We start from the raw sequence: 27,082 nt of genomic DNA on the forward strand, positions 1-27,082 counted from the left end.
CCAAAGAATGCATGGATAATTCATGGGGGAAAAACAATGATAAAAATCTTGTTTCACTTTTCAGTAATTGTAAGGAAGGTAAACATGAGTCTTAAACTGCATAGCCAAAAGGTTTGGCTGTGAGAATGAGACTATAGTATTTTAAGATTATTGTTGTTGATAATCACTACAGGTATATATGCTCTTGTGGGAAGGAGAGTGATTTAATAGAAATATCCTGAGAAAATATCTTCTGGAACATAAGATACATTCTTAGATTTGCTTTAAACTAGATTTGTGATTTTTGAATAAGTAATTTATTTCACTGGCTTTCAGTTTTCCTCCTGTTAAGTGAGAAGAGATTGACTTAATAGGTTCTTTAATCCTAAATTTAAAACACAATTAGCCCTTTCTTTTGGTTTCAAAGAATATTTTATATAAGTTTCTTTTAGTGATAGAAAAAAGAAAAGAAAGTATCAAGGGAAGTCTCAAAAAAATTTCATTTCTGTAGCTAAGCAGACTTGAAAAAGACAACCATTTTGACTTGAGCAAAGAAAAGAGTGGCACATGAAGTCAACTCAAATATTGACTGTCTGCCCCAATAACATTTCCTTTTCATCCTCCATTGTTGGTACTGTTCAAACTCCATAGCAAAATCTTGGTCATCAGGAGACCAGTTTCTAGTAACTGAGTTATTCATCATGGCTCTGAACCAGGAGTAAGAAACAAAACTTACCTCCTGGAACAAATAAGACATTTATCTTTGCAGTTAGCAAAGCCTCAAGCAAGTAGAGGAGATCATGTCCAGAGAAGCAAGGAAAACTTGATGGACTGTCCACGTTCATAAGAGATTGGAAAGTTTTAAAAAAAATGAGAGATTCATAGAAACATAAGATGCAGAGCAAAAAAGGAGAGACAAGAGGCATTAGAGGTGGTGGCAGCAGAAGGGAAGGTGGGGAATGATAATAAGAACACTAAGTACCAGGTGTGGAGTTGCTTTGTTCCAAAGCAGGCAGTAAATGCAAACATACTAAGAATATAAGGAGGGTTTTTCAAAAAATGGTGCTGAACAAATGGACAGTATATGCAAAATAATAATAATAATGGCCTAAATAGAAACCTTAACCTTGAGATCTGTTAAATAAATTTGAGTTTGACTCAAAAAAAAAAAAAAGAAAACTTTTGCCTTTCACAAAAAGGAACCTCAAATGGATAATATACCTAAACACAAAATATAAAACTATAAAACTCCCAAATTTCTGGATATAAAACCATTGGTTGATATTAATAGAGCCAAAGATTGTTCTCTGGGCACAGAAATGCATAATACATGTCATTAAAAGACAAATGCTTCAGTTTAATAAACATAAGAGACATTTCCAGGGAAACATTTCAAATTCTATGACAAACATTGAGTTCTGTTATTTAAAGCCTCAGAAGAGATAACCTGTTGTGCAGTGGTTAGATTTTTATTTAAGGGCTTCTTATTACCATCTACCTCACACAGAAACATCTGGTCATTGCCTTGCCAGTCTCTACAAGGATATTCTCATTTCCCGGTACACTTCAGTTTATGCCCTCTGTCCCAAACAGATCCCTGGTGACTTTCCAATAAGGTGATTTCCTTGTAGTATGAATGAACCCTGTGGTTACAGAACACCCTGTTTGCACAGTGTAACCCTATTCCTCTTAAAGAAAGTCTCCAGAAACTTCCTTTCCAGAGAGATGAAATGAACCTGATCTTGCCTAACCTGCACCTTCAGTCATTATCTCCCTTATTTTTCTTCACACTTGTCACTCTACTGTTTCAGGTTTTTCCCCCCCCCAAATGGCAACTTCATATTTATATGACTCTATGGCTAGGAGGCATACAAGACTGTTCCTGGTGCTGAGTCCAGCTAACTTAGCATGACACGGCTGGGTAAACCCATCCTCTAGGACAGCATTTGGTATGGAAAATGCAGTGGCTGATGAAAAGTGTTAGGAGCAAGGCACCCACAACTCCTTTCTTTCTTCACCAAAGCCTAAATTTATATTAGACATTCTCCTGAAAGGCAAACAACAATGGAAAAAACAAAGGAAAACAACAATGGCTTGAAGAGGAAGGGGTGAAAGATTAAAACTCAAATTTTTTTTTCTAAACCACAATTTTTGTTGATTGAAGAAAGGTGATAGGAAATAACCCTGCAGGGAAAGGGACCCTGACCAACGGAGACATTGGTCAGGTTAGTGGAAAACCAGTCTAGCCTAAGTTTCTGCTCTGGAGATTACAGATCTTTATTTAGCAGAGCTCCTTAGTGAGTCTGAAGTTGACAGTGGAGGGGAAAAAAAAAGTTCAACATGAGAGAGTAATGAAAATTTAGAGTGTGGAGGCCAGCATTTGGAAAATGTTGGTAGTTCAGGGCCTGAAAGAAAGAGCTACCATCTTGAAATCTCCCCTTAGATAGTGTTGCCTAAGTTTCTTTCTTTTCTTTTCTTTTTTTCTTTTTTTTTTTTTTTTTGGTGGTAGTGCTGGAGATTGAACCCAGGACCTTGTGCATGCAAGACACTCTACTAACTGAGCTATATCCCCAATGTCTCACTTACCCTGTGCTGTGGTGCAATTCCCTCGTGTTATTTCAAACCTTCAGTAAAATTCTGCTACACCCCACCACCTATGTTCATGACATTGTTCTTCAACTTGGGGCAAAGCAGATCAAGAAGAGAGGAGGCCATCAGTAGAAAATGAGTAATGGTTTGGACAGACAGATCTGGAAATGGTCATCTCTGGAAAAATCAACAGGAACATGGCTGGAGAGAAGAGGGTAATTTCCTATGGTAAGTAGATTGGGGGTTCCACTCTTTCATTTACATATTGAAAATATGTCTCAGAAAACTATAAGGTTTGACATCTGTTTTATATTAGTGCATACCGACATTAAAATAATTGAAATGATTCTCAAGTTCGTATTTCTCAAACTAGTAGTAACATTTTAGTGAAAATTCAAAGGACTGTGAGGTTGACAACTTTTAAAAAAATATTGTTTCATAAAATAAAGGTACTATCTTTTTTTTTTTTTTAATGGTGTCTTATTATATTGCTGGTTGGCTTTGAAGCCAAAATCCTCCTGTCTCAGGCTCCCAAGTAGCTGGGATTACAGAAATTGGTTTCAATAAAAGACATTTAAACACACATACAGGCAACATATAAAGGACACAATAGAATATTTTAAAATTTTTTGTTCCTCTTAAAAGTAAAATTTATTTTTGTTTTTATCTGAAATGATCTCACATATTCGAACCTATTAAATTGAAAGCAATGCATATTTTAACTTCAGCTTAAAGGTGTTTTAGTCTTTTATTCACTTACTTGTTCATTTTTTTTAAAAAAATTATAAATCTATATGTGCCAGGCACTGCACTAGGTACTAAGATACAGTAATGAACATGATTGTGTCTTTGCCTTCAATAAATCAAGGTTTAGTAGGAAAATCAAGTAGGTGACCTCAACTGCATACACAGCAACTTGTGCTGTAGTAGAGAAATTTACACAGAACTAAGGAGGGAAAATCAAAATCAGCATTTAAAATGCAGTCAATTTGGGCTAGGGTTGTGGCTCAGTGGCAGAGCACTTGCCTTGCATGCGTGAGATACTGGGTTTGATCCTCAGCACCACATAAAAATTAATAAATAAAATAAAGGTATTGTGTCCATCTACAACTAAAAGAATATATTTTTAAAAAAGCAGTTAGTTTATCTCAAAGCAGCACTGCAAGAAACATCAAAGTCTGATGCTAGGATTTACTTTGCATGTGTAAGCTGTTTCCTTACCAATGACTGAGGGAGAAGTTGATACTGTACCCCTGAGATCATGGGGTTTTTCAGACTTATCCATTCCATGGGAATCACAGGGCTGGGAACATACCTCATGGGTAATATATCAACCAGCTTGTAGGGGACCTCATGCTAGATAGGAAGAAGTTGAGTGGGTTTGGGAAATAAAAACTGCCCCCTCCCACTTGTCTGCAATGTAAGTTACTGCACATAGTCCCTCTGTCCATTACAGGACATACAACCTGAAGATGACAGGAAGGTGAAGCAAGGTAAGGGCTGTGCTGCCATGGACATAGTGCCACAGGATTGTCTGACAGACTCAAGATGGGAAACTTAGGGCACTTCACCAGTACACAGAATTGGAAGATATCTGGGAGTAGCAAAAGGCACATTTGTCCCCCTCCCCGGCCCCACCACAATATAAGCCCTTTCTAGTTAAAGCAAGGAGGTTTTCCAATTGTGAGCCTGAATGAGAAAAAGAATCAGAGAAGGAGAAATATAGTGGTATCCCAATCATCTGGTTCTGGAATTTTCCAAAGGAGTTGGGAATGCTGGCAAAGTAAGGTACAAATAAACGCATCAATATGGGAAGAAGATCCAGAGGCAGGTACACTGTAGATTCTTTCTCTCTTGTTCTGTGCTCCAGAAGGTACCATATTGAAGGGACAAAAAAAGCGAACCACATACATTTTCTTAAAATTATGTAATCAGAGTATATATGTCAAAAGCACAGTTATTGAAACAATCCTCCACCCTTGTCTCACCTCAACTTTCTCAGAAATAAGTCTAGAACTTTCACACAATTATTCATCCTTATTTAAGATAAAATCCTGGGCAGATCAGGTGATGGCTGCAGTTCCAATGTCTTTGACCAGGTCTTCTCTCTTCTCTGAAGCACATACTGTGACAATGGTACCGAAAGGCAGGAAATGACTATTGAATACACAGAGGTTCTGCAGCTTTCGTCCATTCTCACACGATTTCCATTTTAGAATCTTAACAGCTCTCCCTCCCCGTGCGCAATGAAATAGAAGGGTCTTGGATCACACAAATGAAAGGAGATTCCTTTCCGGCACGGGTTTGGGAACAGAGGTTCGGTCTTTCCTGCCCTCCCGCAAACCTAGGAATTATGACTTTCCTGGAGAAAGGCCCAGCAGGGAGCAAGGACCCGCAGAAGGTGCAGGGAATTAGCGCCTCTGCAGAGCCCAAATTACCAGTGACCAGGCCGGCGTAGGCGCGAGGTGAAGCGGAGTTGTCTCCGAGGCTGGCTGTGGCAGCTCTGGCAGGGCAGTGATTGCTTTTCGGGAGAAAGGAAATGACGGTTTCCAAGTCTCAAGGCCAATTCTCAGGGGAACCCAAAGTAGCGACCCAGGCGTTGAAACCTGGCAAGTTCTAGGAGTCGAGCGAGGGGAGCAAGTGTCTTACCTGGCCAGGCTGGCTGGTGTAGTTGAAGGAGTAGATGTTCTCGGTGCTGAGGTTCACCACCCCGCTGTAGATGTGATCGAAATCTGCGCCCCTGGCTGGGTCGCTTGGGGCGCCGCGCAGCGCTGCGGACTGCGTGGGGGGCTTTGCTGGGCGACCCGCCGCCACAGCCCACAGTAGCCAGGGCAGCGCACAGAGCAGCGCACAGAGCGGCGTGAGCCGCTGGCAGGCGCGCATGGTGGGCGCCGCGCCGGGCAGGGAGCAGAGCCACCCTGGGGAGGGGGCGATCCCGGAGCCGGTCCTTCCAAAGCGGTTTGCAGAGCCGGCGCCGGCTTCAGCGCAGTGAGAGCAATGCTTGGCAAGCCCTGAAGGGCTGATTAAACATTGATGTGCTGCCTGGGGTCTCCAAGGGAGGTCACTGGTGGAGAGTAAGGGGAACGCGTGCTGTGGGGGCGGGGGTCTGCTGCTTTCCCCTCCTGCTTCTAAGTCTCGCCTTCCTCATCTCAGAGAATCTCCCGCTTACCCAGACAGAATTTCAACCTATCTCTTCCCCCTCTACCTCAACAAATATAATAACAAAAAAGCTATTGAGCTATTGAATACATTAGTCTGGAAAAATCGACCTGACCAGCCATCCGAGGAGGAAATACAGTCCCTTTCAAATATGCACCCTGGCTGCCGGTGAGCAAATAGAAAGCAAAAGAACCTGTCCCCCAAGAGGGTGCACGAGTTCGGTTTTGCAGGTTGCTCTCTGCAGAGAACTCTTGAGGGTGTGAATGATGATTATTCTCTATTTTCCCTTCTCTGAAAGGAGCCCTTCTCGGACACCTGTTTTATTTCCCTGTTACCTCCTATTCTCTCAGGAGAGCCTCACGTCATCACTCTCTCTCTCGCTCCCTATATGTGTCACGTATGTAAATATGAACAGTCATAAAAAAATAGATATGGTAAAGAGGACAATTTCAGCTCTGCCTGAAGTCTGGTCCCAGAATTTGTCAAAGACGACTAGAGTAACTAGATTTATGCAGAAGGCATTTCTTCCTAGCGTCTTGCTTGCTTTACCTCTGCAATGACTTCTTGCAGATTCCAGGAGAATTCCCAGTATCCTAAATTGCTTTTTAAGAAACAGAAACCACAGCCCATCACAAAAAGGAAATACCCTTCTGGCAAAAATTGGGGCTGTAGATTTTGAGAGCAATAGTACCAGGTAAGGAGTAGAGTAAGAGGATCTATGATAAGTCCTTGGAAAACAGCCAATTTAGGTGTGGGAGAAGACTGACTGTTTTATTTCAGCATTTTGTAAATTAGAAGAAAATAGAATTGTTAACCTCAAGGGACATTAAAAAAAAATCTACCAAGAAAAAAGATCTTGTTCAAAGATTTAAGATTAGAGATTTAAGTCTTAGTACTTGCCATTCAAATGAAGGAGGATGTTTGTTTTCCTCATTGAATTCCTACAAATTATTAAAGTATCAGGAATAAATGCAGTATCTATACAGTTTTTAAACTGTAATCAGAAAACAATGCTGATGGAAGATTGACTTAAGAGTACTCCTTATTAGGACAATTTTCACTTTAAAAAAATAAGCTCTTGAAAATGTATACACATGTAAGCAAAAAAAAATCTTCCTTCAGAGAAGTGTCTAGGAGTAAAAATTTTAAATAGAATTTATTATTTTTGAGAAACATTTCACCAACAATTTGAATGGCTTTAAACTGCTTTATTGATAATGTGTATTTCTCTTTTCAAAATATAACAAAATTTCACTTTGAACTTGAAATTTATGAAGGCCTTTGAAATTAGTTGGGGTGGCCAGTCCAAAGCAGTCTCTAGAGATGTAGGATACTGGAGTCTTAAACATTATGAGACACTAGGAACTGGCTGTTTCACAAAGCAACACCTTCTTTTCTGGACAAGCATCTCATTTGAAAGATATTTCAGATTCTAAGTTGAAACGTACCTTTCTCCCAAATTATACTAGTCCAGCCCTCTGGAGCCACTGAATAAACCTAATCCTTCTTCCACATGACAGCCTTGTAGATATTTGAAAGGATTTGTGATTCTTCCTTCAAAACGTTGTCCTAACTTTAAGCCATGAAATTAGGAACAATTGGAACAGATTCTTGGACACAGAATGAATATTTATTATATAAGTATTTATTCCTAAGCCATTGTAGGTGGTATCTATTTTCTACCAGAAAACTTGCCTTATGTACTACACATGATTCTGTACTATGATCTAATCCTGATTCTGGAGACCAAATCCATTGAGTTACTTTTGATAATTAATCTCAGAATCACAAGATTGTTGTAAGGATAAAAGGAAGAAAAAAGTATTAAAGGTGCATTTAAAAGTTTATAATTGTTGTACAAACTAGCATTATTATTGTGACTGCCAGTTCAATAACTAAAAAATAAAATATGGTCCATTGGTAGGTATTTTTAATATCTACAGCTCCAAAATTCCATTTTGAGAGACTGAATATCCAAATGGGCATTGGGAATAAAACTTTGGCCCATAACTTCTGCAGCTACTGACTCAGGAATCTGACCTATAACCTTAGTGGCAACCAGTTCCGTGTACCAAACCACAACCTTGGCAGCAAGTGGTACAGAAAGTTAGGATTGGCCAGTGAGTCAGCTTACCTAGCTTTTGGCCCTGCTTTCAACACAAGATCTACTAGAGGAAGCCAAATATGCTCCTCAAATCATAAAGTGCCTTGCTTCTAGTTAGCCTTCCTTCAGCTTCTTCACACCATAAGCCAATCAGCACGTACCTGAAATGCTCTCTTGTTTTTTTTCACTACAAAGATTTCTCTCCCCTGCCTACCTTTGAGTCTCTGCCAAGCACAAGTCATGGTGGCTCAATCTCATGCTACATCATGCTCTGAATAACCTGTATTTGTTTTCATTTGTGTGATCTTTGTTTATTTCCATAATTTTTCAGAAGATTCCACAGAGGTACTATCTGTATATCCTGTTACTGTACACCCTAGTTTTCTACCAGGTGTGATACTCACCCCTTGCGCACACAGCTTGAATATGTATTAACACGTCAGACGAGCACTGTGTCTGAACCCAGCTGTCTTAGGTTTTGCTTTGGCTACCTAGGCTCATTTTGGTACAGAATTTTGGTTTTGGTTCCCATTGTTGGCCATCATTTTTTAAAAATATTTTGTTTATTTAGTTGTAGTTGGACCCAATACCTTTATTTTCTTTTTATGTGGTGCTGAGGATCAAACCCAGGCCTCGCTCTACCACTGAGTCACACCCCGATGATCCCTGTTGGCCAACTTTGAGTTGGGCCATTCTTTTTTTAATCCCTTTTTGCTCTCTTTTCTGCTTCTGTTTTGTGTTGTGCTGTCTAAAAGTGTCACAGAGTAGTAGGCATAGGCCCCATAACCTTTCAGTTTGAGTTGGCCTTTACTGATCAATGTGGTTCTCATTCATTCAGACAAACTTTGCAGTAGGTCACCAATAAAACCAGATAGAATCATCTTCCCACCTGAGAATTTGGTCCACAGAGTGTTCTCTCTGGTGCTCCACCTGCCTGGGAGCACAGATTATCAGGTCTGCATTTGGAGGCAGCTAACCAATAAGTTGGGGGCTCAAGATGCAAAAGTGCAAAGCTTCACTTTTGACCAACCATTGCTGGTTCTTATGAAGTCAACTCAGTCTGATTTTCTCTTCTTCCAGGAAAAACTCCATCTTATATACACACACCACAATCCTAATTCTTGCATTTAACTCCCTGAATGGCACAACTTCACCAAAGATAATAACAGCTTTCAGTGACCATTCTGGGAAAACAGTAGATTTGAACAAAATTGTGTAGCTGAGATAGATCCTACCAAACTGTTAACACCCAAACTCCCCCAATATCCACTGAAACCAAAAGCAAAGAATGACCTCAAACTTACAGTTAAGGGCTTTATATCCAAAAGTGCACTAGCCCTTGCAACATTCCTATGCCACTAGGAAAGTAACTAAATGGACAAAGATATTGATTTGTTCAAGATCTCAGGAAGGAATGGGGATGTAGCTCAGTGGGAGAGTACTTCATGAGGTCCTGGGTTTGATTCTCAGCACTGAAGACAAACAAACAACAAAAATCCCAAAAAAACTCAGGGCCACAAACAAATGGTTACTTCTCATTCCTCATTAGCATCGAACCTAAACACTATCCTGTAATTAGCTCCTCCTCAAATTCTTCCTCATAGAGGATTATTGCCTTGCTTTTTTCAATGTTTAACAACAATTAATATCTTTTTGCTTTCATCTGAGAGGATGACACCATACCAGGATAGTAAGACCCCTGGGACTCAGTGAAATCCTTTCCCATTTTCCCTAGGCCCTTAATCAAGAACAAATAGATCCAATTTCCCTTGTTATTAAGGTTGGCTATATATGTTCATGATCTCCTACCTTGTTCAGAAAAACCTAGAAAAAGCATTCCATTTACTTGCTGTAAGTATTAGTAGAAAAGGAACATAAAGTTTCAAGAAAGGTAAATTAGTATTTGCCAAAACATAGTCCATGTTTTGGAGCATGACCTATTTAAGGTAAAGACTGCCTAAATTTATTGGAAACCCTGACAAAACTTCACTGGCAATGACTTCTGTGTCTAACTGTATGCTTATGACAGTTTTGGATGCCAAGATTTTTGAGACTGTGACACCTCTATGAAATGGGTAAATCCCCAATGACAGCCCTTGTCTTCTGAGAGCCAGTGTATTGAATGAGTCTTCTATAATCTGAAGCAGGCTCTTCAATACCCTTTTTCCCCTGGCATCTTTAACTGCAAAAAACCTTTTCACCTATTTCTGCAAACCTCAGAGGTTTAACCCAACTTCATGAGAACCATCAAAATACACCACTTACTGCAATCTCAGCCTCAACCCAATTGCAAAGCCTTTGCCTTTGGGTAATAGCACCACTGTAAAACCTGTTGAATTTGTCCCAGGCTCCATTATTTACCTTATGGTTTCTCATGCAGTACAGACTTTACAACTGACTGAGAACATGAGCACTTTCCAGCCTATTGGCCTCTTTTTTCTAATGGACTATCATTTTACTGCCTATTTCTCTCTCCTTTAAGCTTCTTAATCTCTTCAAAGTTTCTGTTTTTCTTTCTCATATTACTATTCATTGCTGTAACACTCTGACTCCTGCCACTCTCCTGACCTTACCAAAAGAAGAGGAACCTCATGAATATCTTACCTTACTAAAGAATAGCCTTGCAACATCTTGCTCAGATTTATTAGAAAATTCCACCAAAAATATTCACAAATAATTTTATAATATTTGTTGATGGGTCACACCTCAGAATTGGGATTACTGAGCTACCACAAATGCTATTTCTATCTGAGCTTTCCTCTAAAAGTCAGTCTTCTACCTGAGGTGAATTCAGATGAGATTGCAGGACTTGTCATACTTATTAGGGCTTTTCAATTAGCCAAAGACCAAGGAGTAAACCTGTATTAGATGGAAGATATGCTTTTGGCATAGTAAATGATATTTTGGAAATAGAAGATTTTCTGGAAATGTAAGGGTTTCTTACCTCTGCAGGAAACTTAATTAGATATGAACAACAAATGGAGGGGTTTTTAGACACATTCCTACTTCTAGTGAAATCATTCTTATAAAGATTGAGGCCCATGTCTAAAGAGATAACATGGAAGTTAAACTAAATGCTCTAAGGTAAACAAACAGCTTTAATGAAGCTTTTGATACTAACTAAATCCCCAAAGGATAGCTCTCTAGACTAACTGAAAGGTGCTTACATAAAATATAAGCATTTAGTGTCTGACTTGAAAAAAGAAGAATGGGAAAAAATTTGTTTTTTTTTTCCTTCATTCAGATAATCTTGAAACTCCTAAATTGGCTATTTGGTGGTGCCAGGTGATTTCAAATGAATAGTTGAATTTAGTTGAATTTCTTTATGAAACTATTCATCATGGTAAAAACAGATTAATTACTATCTTAAATCAACATTGATGGGGAAACTTTAAAAAGATGACTGAGATTTGTTTTGGGGTAACAAGTTACTTGTAAACAAAACAGTATTGGAAAAATGGTTAAGATGAAGAATGGCCCAAAACTGAATCCTCAAGGAATCTTGAACATCTTTAGATGGGATATTTCCTACTTTTAGGATGGGTTGAATGTTTCCTTGCTGAAAATCTCCAGCCCTTATAGTCTCTAAAAAATTGTTTAACTTTGCACTCCCAACTTGGGTTATATCAACTTACTGAGGCACACAATTTACAGGAGTTATTGCAAAATAATTTCACAATTATTACAATAGAATTTTACCCCATTCTCAACTACTACACAAACCGTACCACCTACAAATTGCTATGCAGATTGAAAATACCAGTGGAATCCTTAAATTAAAATAAGCAAAACTTTCAAAACTTCTTGAGCCACCCTGGCTAAAGACATTCACACTAGCCCTTATAGACATATGATCTATTCTCTTAAGGACACATTGGTTATCCTATTAAGAATCATCAACAGAAAGGCCTCTGTTTTTAGAAATTTCATCCCTAGTACTAGACTCTTCCCTGCTGCATGTAGATTTAGTAAAATATTGCAAGGGATTCATTTACTGTACCTAGCCCTAAAAAGAACAAGTTAAGGCCTCCTTCCCACAACATCTTCCTAAATGAACTCCTCATGAACATCAATCAGGAAATTTCATTTATGGAGAGGAACATTGGATAACCAGTGTTGTCATTTGAAAGAACCTTAATCAGGTATACTTATTAACAGATACAGCAGTGAAATTCCAGCAAGCCAATCTTGACTTTATGTTTCACAACTGTATTAGCCAGCTTCTCATTACTTTAATGAAACTGAGATAATTAACTTAATATGGACAAAAGGTTTATCTTGGCTCACAGTTTTAGAGGTTCTAGCCTAAGATCAGGTAGACTCACTGCTTTGGGCTTTTGTGGACATCCTGGATGGCAATGGAGGGGAGTGCATGGCAAAGCAAACCAGGAAGCAAAGGAGAAAGGTATCAGGGTCCAAAATTCAGAAAATTTCATTAAATGAGAGACAAATTGGAAGAAAATTGCTCTTGCACTTCATTGGAAGGAACCTTACTTAATCAGATACAGTTATTAACTAATATAGCAATGATAGTAAACTAAGTGACCTCAGGACCTCCACGTGGGCCCCAGCTCCTGAAGATTCTCCCATCCTCCAATAGCACTATCCTCAGGACCAACCCTTTAATTCATGTGTCTTTGGGGACATTCAAGGTCCAAACCCTAATAACAACTATAGAAAGAACTCAGAATTCCATACTATTGGAAGGCTCTTCCATTAGGGGACCTTAAGCTGAAAAGTCTCAAAGATCCTCAAGAAGCAGCTCATCTTAGGAAATAGGCACTTGACCGGAGATCTTTGGAACAGAGAGATGACCTCTTAATAGATAGCTTCTACTCAAGACCTCAGACCAAGACCTCTGTTTAATTGCTGATTTGTTTTTAACAGCTTATTGGTAATCATTCTTCTCATTTACTATAAGCCACTGGTTACAGACAACCCCAAATAGCTCTTTTTCTGTTTTCACTTCCTCTTTATTGTAATTGTTAAATTAGAACATATTCATTCTAACACAATTATTAGATTATCCCAAACAGTAGCCACTGTCATCAATTTTACTGTCTGTTGGATATGCCATCCATTACAGGACCATCATAATAAAAGTCTGTCGGTGATTCCAGCCTGATCAAATGAGATCATAGGGACTTATGGCCTATGTCATTTCCATCTACACTTACATGGACAAACAGCAAACACATTAAAATGTGAATTGGCTTGTTTTCCTTCTTCTAAAAGGAGAACCAATTATTAAAATCCTTTTATCAGATACCAGGTAATTTAAAGATTGAATTCAAAAAATTTTGTAGGTTGATGCCAAATACTTGCCATGTGGAAAAGACTAATAGATATCTAAATACATAACCCAACTAATGTAAGGCCTTGGTTATGACTTCATGTTATGAATACTTTTTTTGTTTTTTGGATTATGGGCCACTACCCCTTTTGGAGGCAGGACACATGGTCCCTTTTGCCTTAGATTACCACTTTATGAACTTTAGTAACCATATGCCAAGACTTGTCTGCACACAGTCTTTTGTCATGATGCATTGTGTTAGATGTATGTCTTTTGTAGATGTATTTAATCAGGTTGAGGAGGTTTCTTGCTCTTTCTGGATAACTGAGAGTTTTTATTAAGAATCAGCACTGGATTTGTTCAAATGCTTTTTCTGTGTCTACTGAGATGAATATTTATATATCAAAATCTACCTATAACCTATTTTTTAATGTGTTGAATTACATTGACTGACTTTCAAACAAGTCCCATTTGTTCACAATGGATCCTTTCAGTATATTTTTAAATTCAATTTGGAAAATTTTGCTAAGTTTTTTTTTGTGCAGTTATCTTCATGAAGAATATTGGCTTGTAGTTCTCTTTTCTTATAATACTTCCTTCTGTTTTAGACCATGGGGTAGTACACGCCTCATTGAAGGACTTAGGAAATATCCCCTTCTTCTTAGTTTTTCATTATACAAAATTGTTAATATTTCTTCCCTAAATGTTTGGTAGAATTTGCCAGTGAAGGCTTTGGGGACTATAGCTTGCTTTGAGGGAGGGTTCTTAACTACAACTTCAATTTAAAAAATACGTACATTTTTTAGTTGTTGGTGAACTTTTATTTTATTCATTTACTTGTAGTGCTGAGAAGTGAACCCAGTACCTCACACGTGCTAGGCAAATGCCCTACCACTGAGCTACAATCCCAGCCCTGGCAACTTCAATTTTTAAAATAGATTTAAGGGTTATTCAAATGATCTACTTTTTTCTTGAGGCTTTGGCAATTCGTGCCTTTCAAGGAACTTGTCTATTTTTATCTGTGTTGCCACAAATTCAAAATATTATTTAATTCTTAATTTTTTATCACAAATGGGTTTTATTTTATTATTCTTTCGGATCTATGAAGTCAGTAGTATTATTACCTTTTTCATTACTGATATTAGTAATTTATGACTAATTTTACCCTGATGAGTTTGGATAGAGGTTTACCAATTTGATTGATCTTCCCAAAGACCTATCTGTTGATTTTGTCCCTTGGTTTTGTTTTTCTGTTTCATTGATTTAGCTTTGATTCTAAATATTTCTTTTCTTCTGCTTTTTTGATTTTAACTTGTTCTTTTATTCTAATTTCTAATGGTAGACTCAGATCTTTCTTATTTTCTAATATAGGTATTTAGTTCTAATATATTGCATTTTCATTTTCATGTACTTTAAAATATATTCTATTTTCTGTTTTTATTTCTTGCTTGATTAGTGGCTGTTTTAGTCTATCTGCACTACTAAAACAATACAATTTAGACTGGGTAATTTATAAGTAAAAGAAGTTTATTTCTTATAGTTCTGGAGCCTGGAAGGCCTATAATCAAAGCACCAGCAGATTCAGTGTCTGGTTGCTATGTCTTCATAAGGTGGACGGGGCAACTATCGCATTTTTACATAGCAGAAGGGGTAGAAGGGCTAAAGGTCCTAATAAGCTCCCTCAAACCCTTTTATAAGGGCACCTCATAAAATTCTCACCCCTTAATACTATTCCATTGGTGAATAAGTTTTAAACTTATGAATTTGGGGGGACACATTCAGACTATAACAATGGCTTGTTTAGAAATATTACTTTTTCCTTCCAAATTGTGGTGGCTTTTCCAAGAATAATTTGGTTATTTATTTCTAATTTAATTACATTGTGGTCAGAGTACACAGCTAGTGTGATTTGAGTCTTTTTGAATTTATTGAAACTTGTTTTGTCCAGATTATTGCCTATCTCCTAAACATTCTGTATACAATAAAGAACCTGTGTATTCTGCTGATTGTTGGAGGAATGTTCTATAAATATTAATCTGCTCAAGATGGTTGGTGTTGTTCAAGTCTTTTATAGACTTGATAGTTTTCTCTTTAACTTGTATTATAAATTAATCAGAGAAGGACGCTGGTTATAATTGTGAATTTTTCATTTCACAGTGGGGTACTATCATTTTTTGCTTCATGTATTTTGAAGCTCTATTATTAGGTGTGTAAATGTTTGGGATTATTACATCCTTTTGATTAAATGTTTCCTTTGCCATTATGAAATGAGCTTATTTGTCTCTGGCAATATTCTTTGTTCTAAAATATACTTTGTCTATCATCAATAAAACCAGCTTTTTTGGACATATCTTTTTTCTATTTTTGTCCTATATACTTACTTTTGTCTTTATCTTTAATGTATTTTTTTCCTTACAGGCAGGAATTTGTAAAATCTGATCTGATATCCTTTGCCTTTGAATTAGGGTATTTAGACCATTTATGTTTAATATGATTATTAAATGCATCATCTTGAGGTTTCTTTCCATTTTCTCATCTTTGTTTATTTTTTGCTCTTTTCTGCCTGCTTTTAGAGTAATCAAGTGTTTGTTTTATTATTCATTATATCTTTTTACTATACATTTTAGTATTTCAACAATACATCAGGAATGGTATAATATTCCTAAAATGCATAATTCTATTTTTCTTCTCTGATCTTTATGCCATTGTTCCCCAGCTTTGTACTTTTACATATATCATATAACTCATAATACATTTTTATTATATTTTTAAACAGTCAGTAATGTTTAAAGAGATTTAAATAATAAGAAAAATAATCATATATATTTATCATAGTAGTTATCCTTTCCATTGCTCTTTATTCTTTTATAAAGTTATAAATTTCCATCCGGTATCATTTTCCTAATGTTTGAAGTATCTCTCCCTTTAACATTTCTCATAATGAGAATCTACTAGTAATAAATTCTACCAATTTCTATGTGTGGAAACATTTTATTTCATTGTTTTTTTGAAATATATTTTTGCCAAAAAGACTTATAAGTTGAAAGTTTGTATTTAAGCTATATTGTCTTCTTGCTTGCTTTCTTCTAATAAGAAACTGATATTATCCTTATTTTTGTTCTTTTGTACATGTCTTTTTTACCTTTAGCTGCTTTTAAGATTTTTTTTTCTTATCACTGGTTCTGAGCAATTTGATTATGATGAACCTTAATGTAGTTTTCATTATGTTTCCCGGGCTCATGTTTCATTGAACTTCTGAAGATGAAAGTAAAGATGAAGTCTGTGAGTAAAGATGCTGATAGAAGGATTAAAGTAGTGATGAGAGCTTATTGAAATTCTGATTAATTCAGTGTTACTAATGAAATAGGTCATTGGCTGAGATTTAGGATAGAAGAAAAGATGTTGAATATGAGAGAAAGTATAAAATTGTCATAAAGGAGGGTAGAAGAATGGAGGAACAGGGAACTTGAATAAGATTTTCAAGCATCTTTAAAGACCCACTTAAAGTTGATCTTGAATTTAAAACCAGCATTGGTTTTTCTTCTATCAGGTTCAGCTGCAAGAGTGCAACACTTAGTAAGTACAAAGTTGGGATGTCCAGTATTGGCGAGTTGCCCAAGTGATTACAGCATCTCAGAGATGGGCAGACATTGAGAATATAAGCAAGGGCATGATTATATTGATTGGCCATAAAATATATCTATATCAAACTTCCTTAATCAGAGTGGAAACTATTAGAAGACAGTTCCTTACATTTGGTTGATCCAGTGTTTATTGGATGTATATATGTTTCTTAATAGTAGAAAGGGGGCTAAAGGAAGTTGTATCAGAGCCAATTAACAGTTTTTGAATTTAGTGTTATGTGTACAGTTCTGCCTGTCCTGGCTCCTGGGCAGCCTCCCTTTAATACCAACCACTCACTGTGCTCTCAACTCTAGACACACTGGACTTCTTCCTAACCCTTGCCATACACCTTTGTATATGCAGTTGCCTCTGCAGAAATGCTCTTCCATTACCTGGTAACTATTCATTTTTGCATCTAGGCTTTCCTGAGATATTCAACTATTCCTATAATAAACTCAGTATTTAGTTAGTATAGTTCATTCTTAGTACTCATCACCGTTTTACTCTTACATTCGTGTCTTTGCTAGCTTTCTGCTACTATGCTTAAGCTTCCTGAGGATAGAGACTTGTCTATTTTTAGTTCCCACTGAAACTAGCATACTCTCTGGTAGACAGGTAAGTGGAAATAAACATTTTAAAATAGAGGGGAAAGCAAATAAGTGCCATATGCGAAGCCTAATGTCTCTCTTTTTCTTTTTTCTTTTGTACCGGGGATTGAACTCAGAAGCACTCCATCCTAACCCTATTTTGTATCTTATTTAGAGACAGGGTCTCACTGACTTGTTCAGAGCCTCACTTTTGCTGAGGCTGGTTTCGAACTGGCGATCTTGCACAGCCTCAGCCTCCCATCCCGTCAGGATTACAGACGCGCCCCACCGTGCCCGGCACGTCTGTCCTTCTTTTGGAGAATTCTGAAGGCCCTGACTAACACTACTTGTCTATCTTTCAAGGCTTTGCGGTGAATGCCACAGAGAGCTCACTGGCTGAAAAGAGACATTAAGAACCTGGTCCCAGAGCAGAGTCAGATTCTGGGAAGTGCAGGCGCACTGAGCTCGCCGGATATGCGCAGAGGCGTGGGGCGGGGCTCTGGTAACCCAGGCAACAGCCCGGAAGCCGCGGGCTGCATTGACCTGTGGCGCGCTCCGCGGTTCCTGAGCCTGAAGTTTTAGTCGCGGTGGAGGCAGTCGGAAAACAGTAAGGCAGGTTAAGATGCGGGGAGGAGGTCTGCAGCCCCCAGGCCCTTCAAGCCGCAGGGACCTGGACTACGGACAGGGTGGGGAGAACCGAAGTGGTGTCTCTTTCTGTCCCCCAGGTCCGGGATCCTTACTACAGTAGGCCTGACGACACTCTGTGTGGTTTGACTGTGTGTGTTTCTGTGTTTCTGTTTAGCGTTTAGTGCGCTCTCGGCGCACCTAAGTGTGCGCATGCACACTGCTTTTGGGCACTTTTGCAGCTACCTGAAAATTGAGGATACTCGATTGTGTCTTTCAAAGGGTTTATGGTCCAGCAGGTGAGGAGACGAGCTACCTTGGGGTACTTGGGGACAGGGAGGATCATTTCGATTGATGAGTGTTCAGAGGGATTTCTGAGAAGGGCCCTCGAATGTTTTGAGGAGGCGAGGAGGAGTGAGCTTCTCAGGGGTGTGTCAGGCAGAGAAAAAAGAATGGAACTATGTGTAAAGCTGAGAGCTTGGTTTTGGGATGTGTGGGAGATGTGAGGAAAAAACTGAAAGGTCAGTCGGGTCACATGGAGGGGGAGCTCTGAAGCTGGGTTCACAACAATGGGGCACCCTTTAGCTCTTTTAAGGAAGTGAGTACAGGACTGAGATCTATACTCTATTCATGTATCTAGGTAGGGTTAATGAAAGGGTTTGGAAAGAGACCTTATTTCCCATATAAGTCAAAGTGTATTTGCTAAAATTCTGTTCTAACTCCCTGCTTAAAGTTCTTCAGTGTTTTTTTTGTGTGTTCAAATTGCCCTGTCTCCAAGGCCATGATCTGCCCCTCTGCCTTTCTTTCTAGGCTCTTCAGCCTATCACTCTCTCAAATCTTTGTTAAATGAAACTCATCAAGCTTTTGAAGTGCCTTCTCCCCTGCCTGGAACATCCCCTTCACCCCTTCTAACTTATTCATGCTTTAGCTCTCAGATTAAACTTTTTGGGTGAGTAGGGAGAGGAAGCAGCCTTTTCTCATTGTGTAGAGTAAGTTAGGTATTTCCATGGCACATGGAATTTACTTCCCTCGTTGCTTTTTATTATAGTGACTTGTTTAATTGTGGTCCTCTGAAAAATTCTTATGAGGGCACAGATGATTCTACTTTCTTGCTGTATCAGGTGCCTGGCTCTTAGCAAGCTCTTTTAAAATATTTGTTGAACTATTAGGTGGATAATGAAGTGAATGAATGATTGAGTGAAAGGAAAACAAAAGAAATGATGAGAACCTGGAAAAAATGTTCCTAAGAAATAGAAAAGAATGGATAGGTGGGAGACATATCTTAGGTAAAGAATTAATAGGCTCTGGTATCTGAGTGACTTAAGAGACAAGAAGGCTGTGATGCTAACTAAGGTTTTAAACTGGAACAACTAGAAGGATTACAATTCTGTAAGTTCAGATTAATTCAGCAGGCATTTACTGAGCACCCAATTATATATCAAGAACTAGAGGTTGAAGGGAATATGGATGATGAGCTGCATTTTGTATACTGTCTTTGAGATATTTGGGAGATATTGTACAGTGGCAGTTAGAAATAAACATTTAGTATTTTTAGGAAAGGTATGAATTTTTGATTTGGTACTCAGTTCAGCAGTTTGTGTGCCCAGGGTATTCACAGCTTTGTTTAAGGGATTTGGTGAGATCCCTGAGGGAAGATGTGAATATCCCTTGGTGATCTAAAAAGTAAGCTCTATAAGAACTGACATCATATTAGACATTTTAGTATTTTATCTCCAGTGCCCAGCCAGAACATGGTATATAATCTACTTCCCCAAACAATTATTGGATTTAATGGAAAGATAATAGGGCTGGGGAAGAACTGGGTAGAGTCCTTGCTTAAGATATATGTGAGGAGGAGTCAGAATATTCTGTGAGGGAGGGGGGAAAAAAAACAGGAGAAAGAATGTCATGGAACCTAATGGAGGAAAAGGCTTCTAAGAGTTGAGAGTCTGCACTGAAGGAAAGTGCCTGAGAAATAAGAAGGAACCAGTAATTTTAGTAATTGGAAAGTTGGTAGTATTTCAGATTTTCCAAAGATAGGCCTGGATTTTCTGGGCTGTACTAATTTTATTTGATTTCTAAGCACAGTAAACCATCAGAATACCTCTGTCCTCACGTATTAGCAGTAAATAATGCATTCTTTTTTTAATATTTATTTTTTAGTTTTAGGTGGACACAATATCTTTTTTTTTAATTTTATTTTTTAATGTGGTGCTAAGAATTGCACCCAGTGCCTCATGCATGCTAGGCAAGCGTGCTAACACTTGAGCCACATCCCCAGCTAAATATTGCATTCTTATGATCTCTGGTTTCTATAAGTGGCACAAAATTTCTTTGTTAAACCACAAAATCTGATCCCTTTCTTGAGAAAAATGTCATCACCACTATTGGTGATATTCAAGAGAACATTTTTCAGTGCAAAGATGGGATTTTTAGCAGAAACTTGAGGTGTAATTATGTTAGTAAATAGGTGTTAAAATTTGCCTCTTTAGGAAGTTTGTTGGCAAAGGGAAGGCCAGAGATAGTTAGCTGCGTAATTACTTAATCTTAGTGATCTTACAGGGCTTATTTAGAGTCAGCCGGTTGCTAGTTTACTATTTAACAAATTACCACAATTTAGTGATTTAAAACAATTACACATTATTGTCTTCATCTCTTTTCTGATGCATTAAATGTGAGACTGGGCAATTTATTAAGAAAAGTTTTATTTAGCTCATAGTTCTGGAGTCTGAGAAATCCAAGATCAGGTAGCTACATCTGGTATAGATCTCATGTTGCTTCATAACGTGGTCAGAAGAGGCAAAACAAGAGGGCAGCCACTTTTTATAAACAGCCCACTCTCTGGATACCCAATCCAGTTCCAAGAGAATTAAGCCAGTCCTCAGAAAGGCATCAATCTCTTTTAATGACCCAATCATCTCTTAAAAGCCCAACTTTGCAACACTGCCACAAAGGCAATCCAATTTTAACATGAGTTCCAGAAGGGACAAACCATATTCAAACTTTGACATTGTCTCAGTTTCCATAGGTTACGACTTTAGACAAGCTTAGCTGAGTCCTGTGCTTAGGGTCTCACAAAGCTGTAAGAAAGATGTTGGCCAATCAGCATTAGCATCTGGAGGCTCAACTTGGTAAACTCCACTTCAGACTCATTGAGGTTGTTGGCAGAATTAATATCCTTTAGATGTCTGTATCACTGAGCCTCCCCTATGCTGCCCTCAGCTTCTTACTGAGTACTGCCCTCAGATCCTCAAAGCTGCTTGAGTTCTGTGCCATGGGCCTTTTCCACAGTCAAAATGTGGCATTTTGCTTCTTCAAGGCCAGTAGGAGAGCATCTTTTGCTATGGTCATATCTAAGACTATGTTGTGTAACATAATGCAATCACAAGTCATAGTTCCTGCCTAAACATAAGGGAGAATTATACAAGGGTGGGACTCATTAGAGGTCATTCACAACTAGCTTTATTAGGCTGAATTACCAAGTGAAAATATGAAAACAGATGCATACCTTTGTTTTATCACTGTGTCACATGAATATGGTTTCATTGAATAACATTTTCTTGTGTTAAAATTGGCAACTTTTCACATTCATGCTAATACTTAGGTATTTGATCATGTCCTTATATTAATTTTCATATATTTTTGCTTAAATTTTTTTGTTTGGATGCATTGTATTTTCTATCACAACTCATTATTAGCGTACAGATAGCATGATAAAAGACTTCTTAAATTTTTGTTGTTATATCAGGGCTTCTTCTATGAAAAGAAGCAAATATATGGGCCTTTTGACAACTGGTTTTGACTATTCAGAAGCCCTTGCGTCCCTCAGATTCATGACTGTTTTTCAGAATTGAGGCTGGTGGAATTTTACTGTCTAAATAAGAGTAATAATCTAAATATTAAAACTTCAAATAAAAATTCCTCCTATTTTAAAGAGTAACATAGATTCATTGTAGAAAATTTGGAAAATATGAACTCAAGCACAGTTAACCCAGTTTTATCAGTTTATTAGCTTATACTTTACAATCAGTAAGATCTGGTTTTGAGTGTTTTCTGCTCTTATTATTTTTGTGACTTTGAGCAATTAACTTATACTCTCTAAGCCTTGTTTTTCTCATTTGGGAAAGGAATTAATGATTGTTTTTACTGACATCATTATTGACAGCTGAGCAGGACTTAGTCTACCAGGCAGGGATTCTAAACACCTTGCATATTGAGTTAGTTCCATTTTAGAGTTAGTGGCAAAACCCAGTGTGTACCCAGTCTGTATCCAGATTGTTCTCTTCCATATTTTTTCTCAAGACAATACATGCCTCCTAGAGTTGTGGGATTAAATGTGATGCTTTTAGCACACAGAATTGTTTTATTAATAATGCATATAAGCATCATTGAGGATATACTATACACAAACTTCTGTATTCTATTCATATAGATTTATTGACATTACAATTCCCCTTTGCTTCTGCAGACTAAATTAGAAATCTAAGTGGTTAAAGATCTAGGTGGTTAAAATACACTAGGTTAGGTTCCTTTTATCCAGCAACTATTATATTTTCCTATATTTTTTTTAGATAACACCTTTATTTAGAGATAATTAGTAATCACAAAATTTGTCCTTTTAAAGAATACAATTTAGAAGGTTTTAATATATTCACAGAGTTGTACAAGCATCACCACTATTCCATAACATTTTAGTCATCCCACAAAGAGACCCTTTGCTCATTAGCAGTAGCTTTCTCTTCTCTCCTCCCTCCAGACCTAAGCAACTACTTATCTACTTTATATGTCAGTGGATTTGCCCATTCTGGACATAGATAAATGTTCTTATACAATATGTGGTCTTTTGTGTTCAGCTGTTCTTATAGTGTAGTTTTCAAGGTGTATCCATGTTGTAGGGTATATCAGTACTTAAATTCCTTATTATTGCCAAATAATGTTCCATTTTATGGATATATCACATTTATTTATACATTTATCAATTGGTAATTATTTAGGATGTTTCCACTTTTTGTCTATTAAAAATAATACAGCTATGTATAAGTTTTTGTGTGACCATATGCTTTTAAATCTCTTGGGTATATACCTAGGAATAGAATTGCTGGGTCATGTGGTAGCTGCTTTTTAACTGTTTGATGCATTGCCAAACTGTTTTCCTGAGTGCCCATATCATTTTACATTCCCATTAGTAAACATATGAGAATTCCAATTTCTCCACACCTGTCTCTGCTTATTGTTTTTTATTATAGCAATCCTAATGGTGTGAGATGATATCTCATTGTGATTTTCGTTGGTACTTCCCTAGGGATTGCTTAAATTGAGCCGCTTTTCAGGTGCTTGTTGGCCTTCTATAGTATCTTTTTTGGAGAAATGTCTATTCAAGTCCTATGCCCATTTTAAATTGTTTTAAATTTTTTTTTGTAGTGGAGTTATAAGAATTCTTATATATTTTGAATATACAACCTTTATCAGTGTTATAGTTTGGATCTTAAATGTCCTGCAAAGGTCCATTTGCTAAAGGCTTTGTTACCAGCCAGTGGTGCTATTGGGAGGTGGTGGAACCTTTAGAGGGTATTACTTAGTAGAAGGAAGTTAGGTAATTGTTGGGGAGAGGGTGTTTATTTGAAGGGGATGTTGAGACTATCCCTTCCTATCTCTCTTTTTGTTTCCTGGCTGCTGTGTGGTGAGCAGCCTCTCTACTATTTGTTCCTGCCATGGTATTGTTCCTCATAGGTCCAAAGCAACAGGGCCAAGTGACCATGGACTGAAACCTCTCAAACCATGAGCCAAAGTAAACCTTTTGCTTTATTAAATTGATTATTCTAAGTGTTTTTCACAGCAGCACAAAGCTAACACAATCAGATACAATAATTTGCAAATATTTTCTCCATTCTGTCGTTTGTCTTTTTACTTTACTTTCTTAAAGGATTGTGCCTTTGTGCATAAAATTTTAAATTTTGATGCTATCTAATTTGTTTTTTTTAGTTGCTTATACTTTTAGTGCCATAGCTAAGAAACCATTGCTTAACTCGAGTTCCACAAATATTTATGCTTATGATTTATTTTTTTAATATTTATTTTTTAGTTTTAGGTGGACACAATATCTTTATTTTTATGTGGTGCTGAGAATTGAACCCAGTGCCTCACGCATGCTAGGCAAGGGTGCTACCACTTGAGCCACATCCCTTATGATTTCTTAGAGTTTTATAGTTTTAGCTTTTACATTTAAATGTGATTCATTTTAAACTAAAATTTTTTATGATATGAAGTAGTGGGATAGCTTATTCTTTTTTATATGAATATTCAGTTGTCCCAACACCATTTATTGGAAAGATTATTCATTCCCCATTGAATTGTCCTGGCACTCTTATTGGAAAATAAACTGACAATGAATGTAAGTTTGTTTTGGACTTTTAGTTCTATTCTATATCTTTTAAAGTGATATTTATGTCTCTGCTACTTACTGTGAACTTTACAGTTGGATAACTCTGTTCCTTAGTTTTCTCTCTATAAAATAAGTAATAAACAGTTAAGTACTTCATGGAATTACTGTGAGGATTAAAGAAGATACTATGTGTAAGATACTATACTTAGTATAGTATCTGGCTTATAAGAAACAATATGTGATAGCTGATGCCAATATTACTACTGTTACAATTATCATCATCATCACCATCATCATGCATTTAAAAAAATTTGATATTATTCCTAGATGTCATTGGTCAGAGTGAACCGTTACTGTCCCCGGGGAAGTGGAAGAAAAACACTGAAAGTGAAGAAGAAGAAAACTTCAGTGAAGCAAGAATGGGATGTAAGTCTAGGTGGGATAATAAATAATATAATGTTACTCTGGAGGAATAGACACGATGACAAGGGTCTAGCCTCTCAGAACCGTGTTTTGAATGGGGCTCAGTATTTAATATGGTAGAAGAAGTTTCTAGGCATGTTGTATCCTTGATTTTAGAGGAAAAAGCAAAATTCTTTCGGATACTCATGTCCAAGCTCTTTTAAAGACTTATAATTTTCACAAGGCATAAAGTATTTTTTAAAAAAGTCCCTTCTCCTCCACTTTGAGAACTCATTGCTCTAAAGCAACTCTGATTAATCTGTGTCACTGAAGTCTATGAATTTTTTTAAATTTTGGTACTTTTTTTAGATTAGCCTTTAATAACCAGTGATACCATAATTATGTGGATGGCACTTTGGACTGAAAACGTGAGTGAACCTGGCTCTCTTATCCCTTGATTTATTTTTGCATACCCAGAGGGTAGTCAGATTCAGTACAAGATTCTCTTAAGTACCTGGAACATATATAAATCCTGGCTTCTAATCTGAGTATTACCTGGTATTATCTTTTGCAGCTTGATACTTAGGTATGGACATTATACTTTAGGTGCCTTTACTTTCCATTGTCGAGAGTAACTAGTCAGAGACTAGTTTGGATCTCAGGGATTTTATTTTGGACTTGGAATATTCTGGATAACACTGACTGCCTTAGTCAGATATTTTGGGCAGATCTGATTGGCTAATTACTTATAAGTGTTTTATAAATATTTAGCCAATACTCTCCTTCAGAGTAGTTACTTTGGGAGGTTCAGGATTTAATCATTATGTAGCTATTGGTCAAAAATTGAATCAAAACCTATCATTTGAAATTGCGTCAAGAACCTTCCTTGTTTACGCTTTTGTTATCTCCAGTGCTGGAAAATTTTTATTTTTTGGAGGTAGACTGCACTTGGAAAATAGTCATAGATCTTTTGGAGTGAATGGGGAGAGATAAAACTAGTTAATAGAATTTTGATAAGAATAGCAAAACATTTTCTGAAATGGCTTATAATTAGATTTAAAGCAATTTCAAAAGAAAATAGTTCTAAGTAATAGTAGTACTGGTAAAATGATATTTTCCCCCATGAAAGCTAATTCTAAGCATGTCACTTCTTTGTATGCCTGAATTTTACTAGGATTATAAAAATAGTTGTACCTCTCTGCATCAATGTGTAAGGAATAACAGTTTTTGCCTTGAAAAATCCTTGATCTAAATACAAATCATGGCCAAAAAATTTAGTTTTGAATATATTGGAAATTATTTGTGTTCAATTTTCTTAGTATATCCCACCATTTAGAAGTGAAACTCAGCCAGTGATAGTGGTACACTCCCATAATCCCAGAACCTCTGGAGGCTGAAGCAGAATGATTACAAGTTTAAGGCCAATCTGGTCAATTTAACAAGATCCTGTCTCCAAATAAAAGATAAGAAGGGGTAGGGATGGAGCCTAGTGGTAGAGTGCCTATGGATTCAATCCCTAGTACTGGGAGAAAAAAAAAAAGTAAAATTTTAAATTGTTTTTATTTTCTGCCTTGTTAAATCTGTGACAAAATGACTGATGTCATTTTGGAAAGTGCCAAATTTCAGGACTGCTATTTAGAGCTGTGCATTACATCATTCAAGGGGCTGCTATTAACATGGAATAAGATATTCATGGTACTTCCTGGAGTTGTGCAATGAGATAACCCTGCCATGTTGGTTTAATGCCTTTTATATAGGTCACTGTTTTCATATTTTATAAGGTTATGCAATGCCTATATATTTCATCTCTTATTGTAATAATTTCTATGTTTAAGGTATTTGTGGACACTAATTGAACCTTTCTGAAGTGATCATACTTTCTATTAGAAATCTTTCCAATTGGAATTCTATAGAATACAGTTTGAAGATTACAATTTTAGTTAAATTTACTCATTTTGAATATATATTACCCTTGTTTATTCCTTGTTTTAATGTAACTGAGTACTTATTTTCTGTAAGACATCTAAAATTGGCCTGTTACTTTCTATAACACTGTAAATAATGTGTTAATTTTATATTGAGAAAACTCGTTCCTAGAAAGAAAGAATTTTTGGTATTAGCGTTTTGAATCAATTTCCAGCCATCAGAACCTAGTAAACGTTAATATTTTATAAGAAAACTTTTTTTTTTAAAGTGTCTTTTTTTTTTGGCAGAATACTGTGAATGATCTAACAGTTCATCGGGCAACTCCTGAAGATCTAGTAAGTTTAATATCAAAAACAAAGTCAGTTGTCATTGTTTCATTTGGTATTTGATTTCTGACCTTCAGAATAGAAGTC

General features: G+C 37.0%; 2 protein-coding genes across 18 annotated transcripts in view; one reads left to right on the forward strand and one right to left on the reverse strand.

Moving 5' to 3' along the window:
* Positions 1–6,088, reverse strand: part of Sidt1 (SID1 transmembrane family member 1) — an 81,391-nt gene extending 75,303 nt beyond the window's left edge. For 3 of the 4 annotated variants that reach the window (XM_078044208.1, XM_078044207.1, XM_005327598.4), the window contains exon 1: positions 5,218–6,087. In XM_078044208.1, the coding sequence (XP_077900334.1) occupies positions 5,218–5,451 (234 nt within the window). In that variant the 5' untranslated portion in view covers positions 5,452–6,087. Of the gene's footprint in view, positions 1–5,217 lie in introns of all 4 variants that reach the window. The other variant, XM_078044209.1, reaches the window with a different exon arrangement.
* Positions 6,089–17,830: 11,742 nt separating this feature from the next.
* The window catches only part of Spice1 (spindle and centriole associated protein 1), a 60,873-nt gene continuing 51,621 nt past the window's right edge, over positions 17,831–27,082 (forward strand). For 4 of the 14 annotated variants that reach the window (XM_040270363.2, XM_040270364.2, XM_040270365.2 and 1 more), the window contains exons 1-3: positions 18,156–18,258; positions 24,669–24,767; positions 26,957–27,004. In XM_040270363.2, coding sequence (XP_040126297.2) covers positions 18,247–18,258; positions 24,669–24,767; positions 26,957–27,004 — 159 coding nt within the window. In that variant the 5' untranslated portion in view covers positions 18,156–18,246. Of the gene's footprint in view, positions 18,061–18,155; positions 18,259–24,668; positions 24,778–26,956; positions 27,005–27,082 lie in introns of those variants that run through there. The other 10 variants (XM_040270357.2, XM_040270359.2, XM_040270362.2 and 7 more) reach the window with 6 other exon arrangements.

This window comes from Ictidomys tridecemlineatus, chromosome 3 (assembly GCF_052094955.1).
Source record: "Ictidomys tridecemlineatus isolate mIctTri1 chromosome 3, mIctTri1.hap1, whole genome shotgun sequence".
In the NCBI taxonomy this organism is placed as follows: Eukaryota; Metazoa; Chordata; class Mammalia; order Rodentia; family Sciuridae; genus Ictidomys; species Ictidomys tridecemlineatus.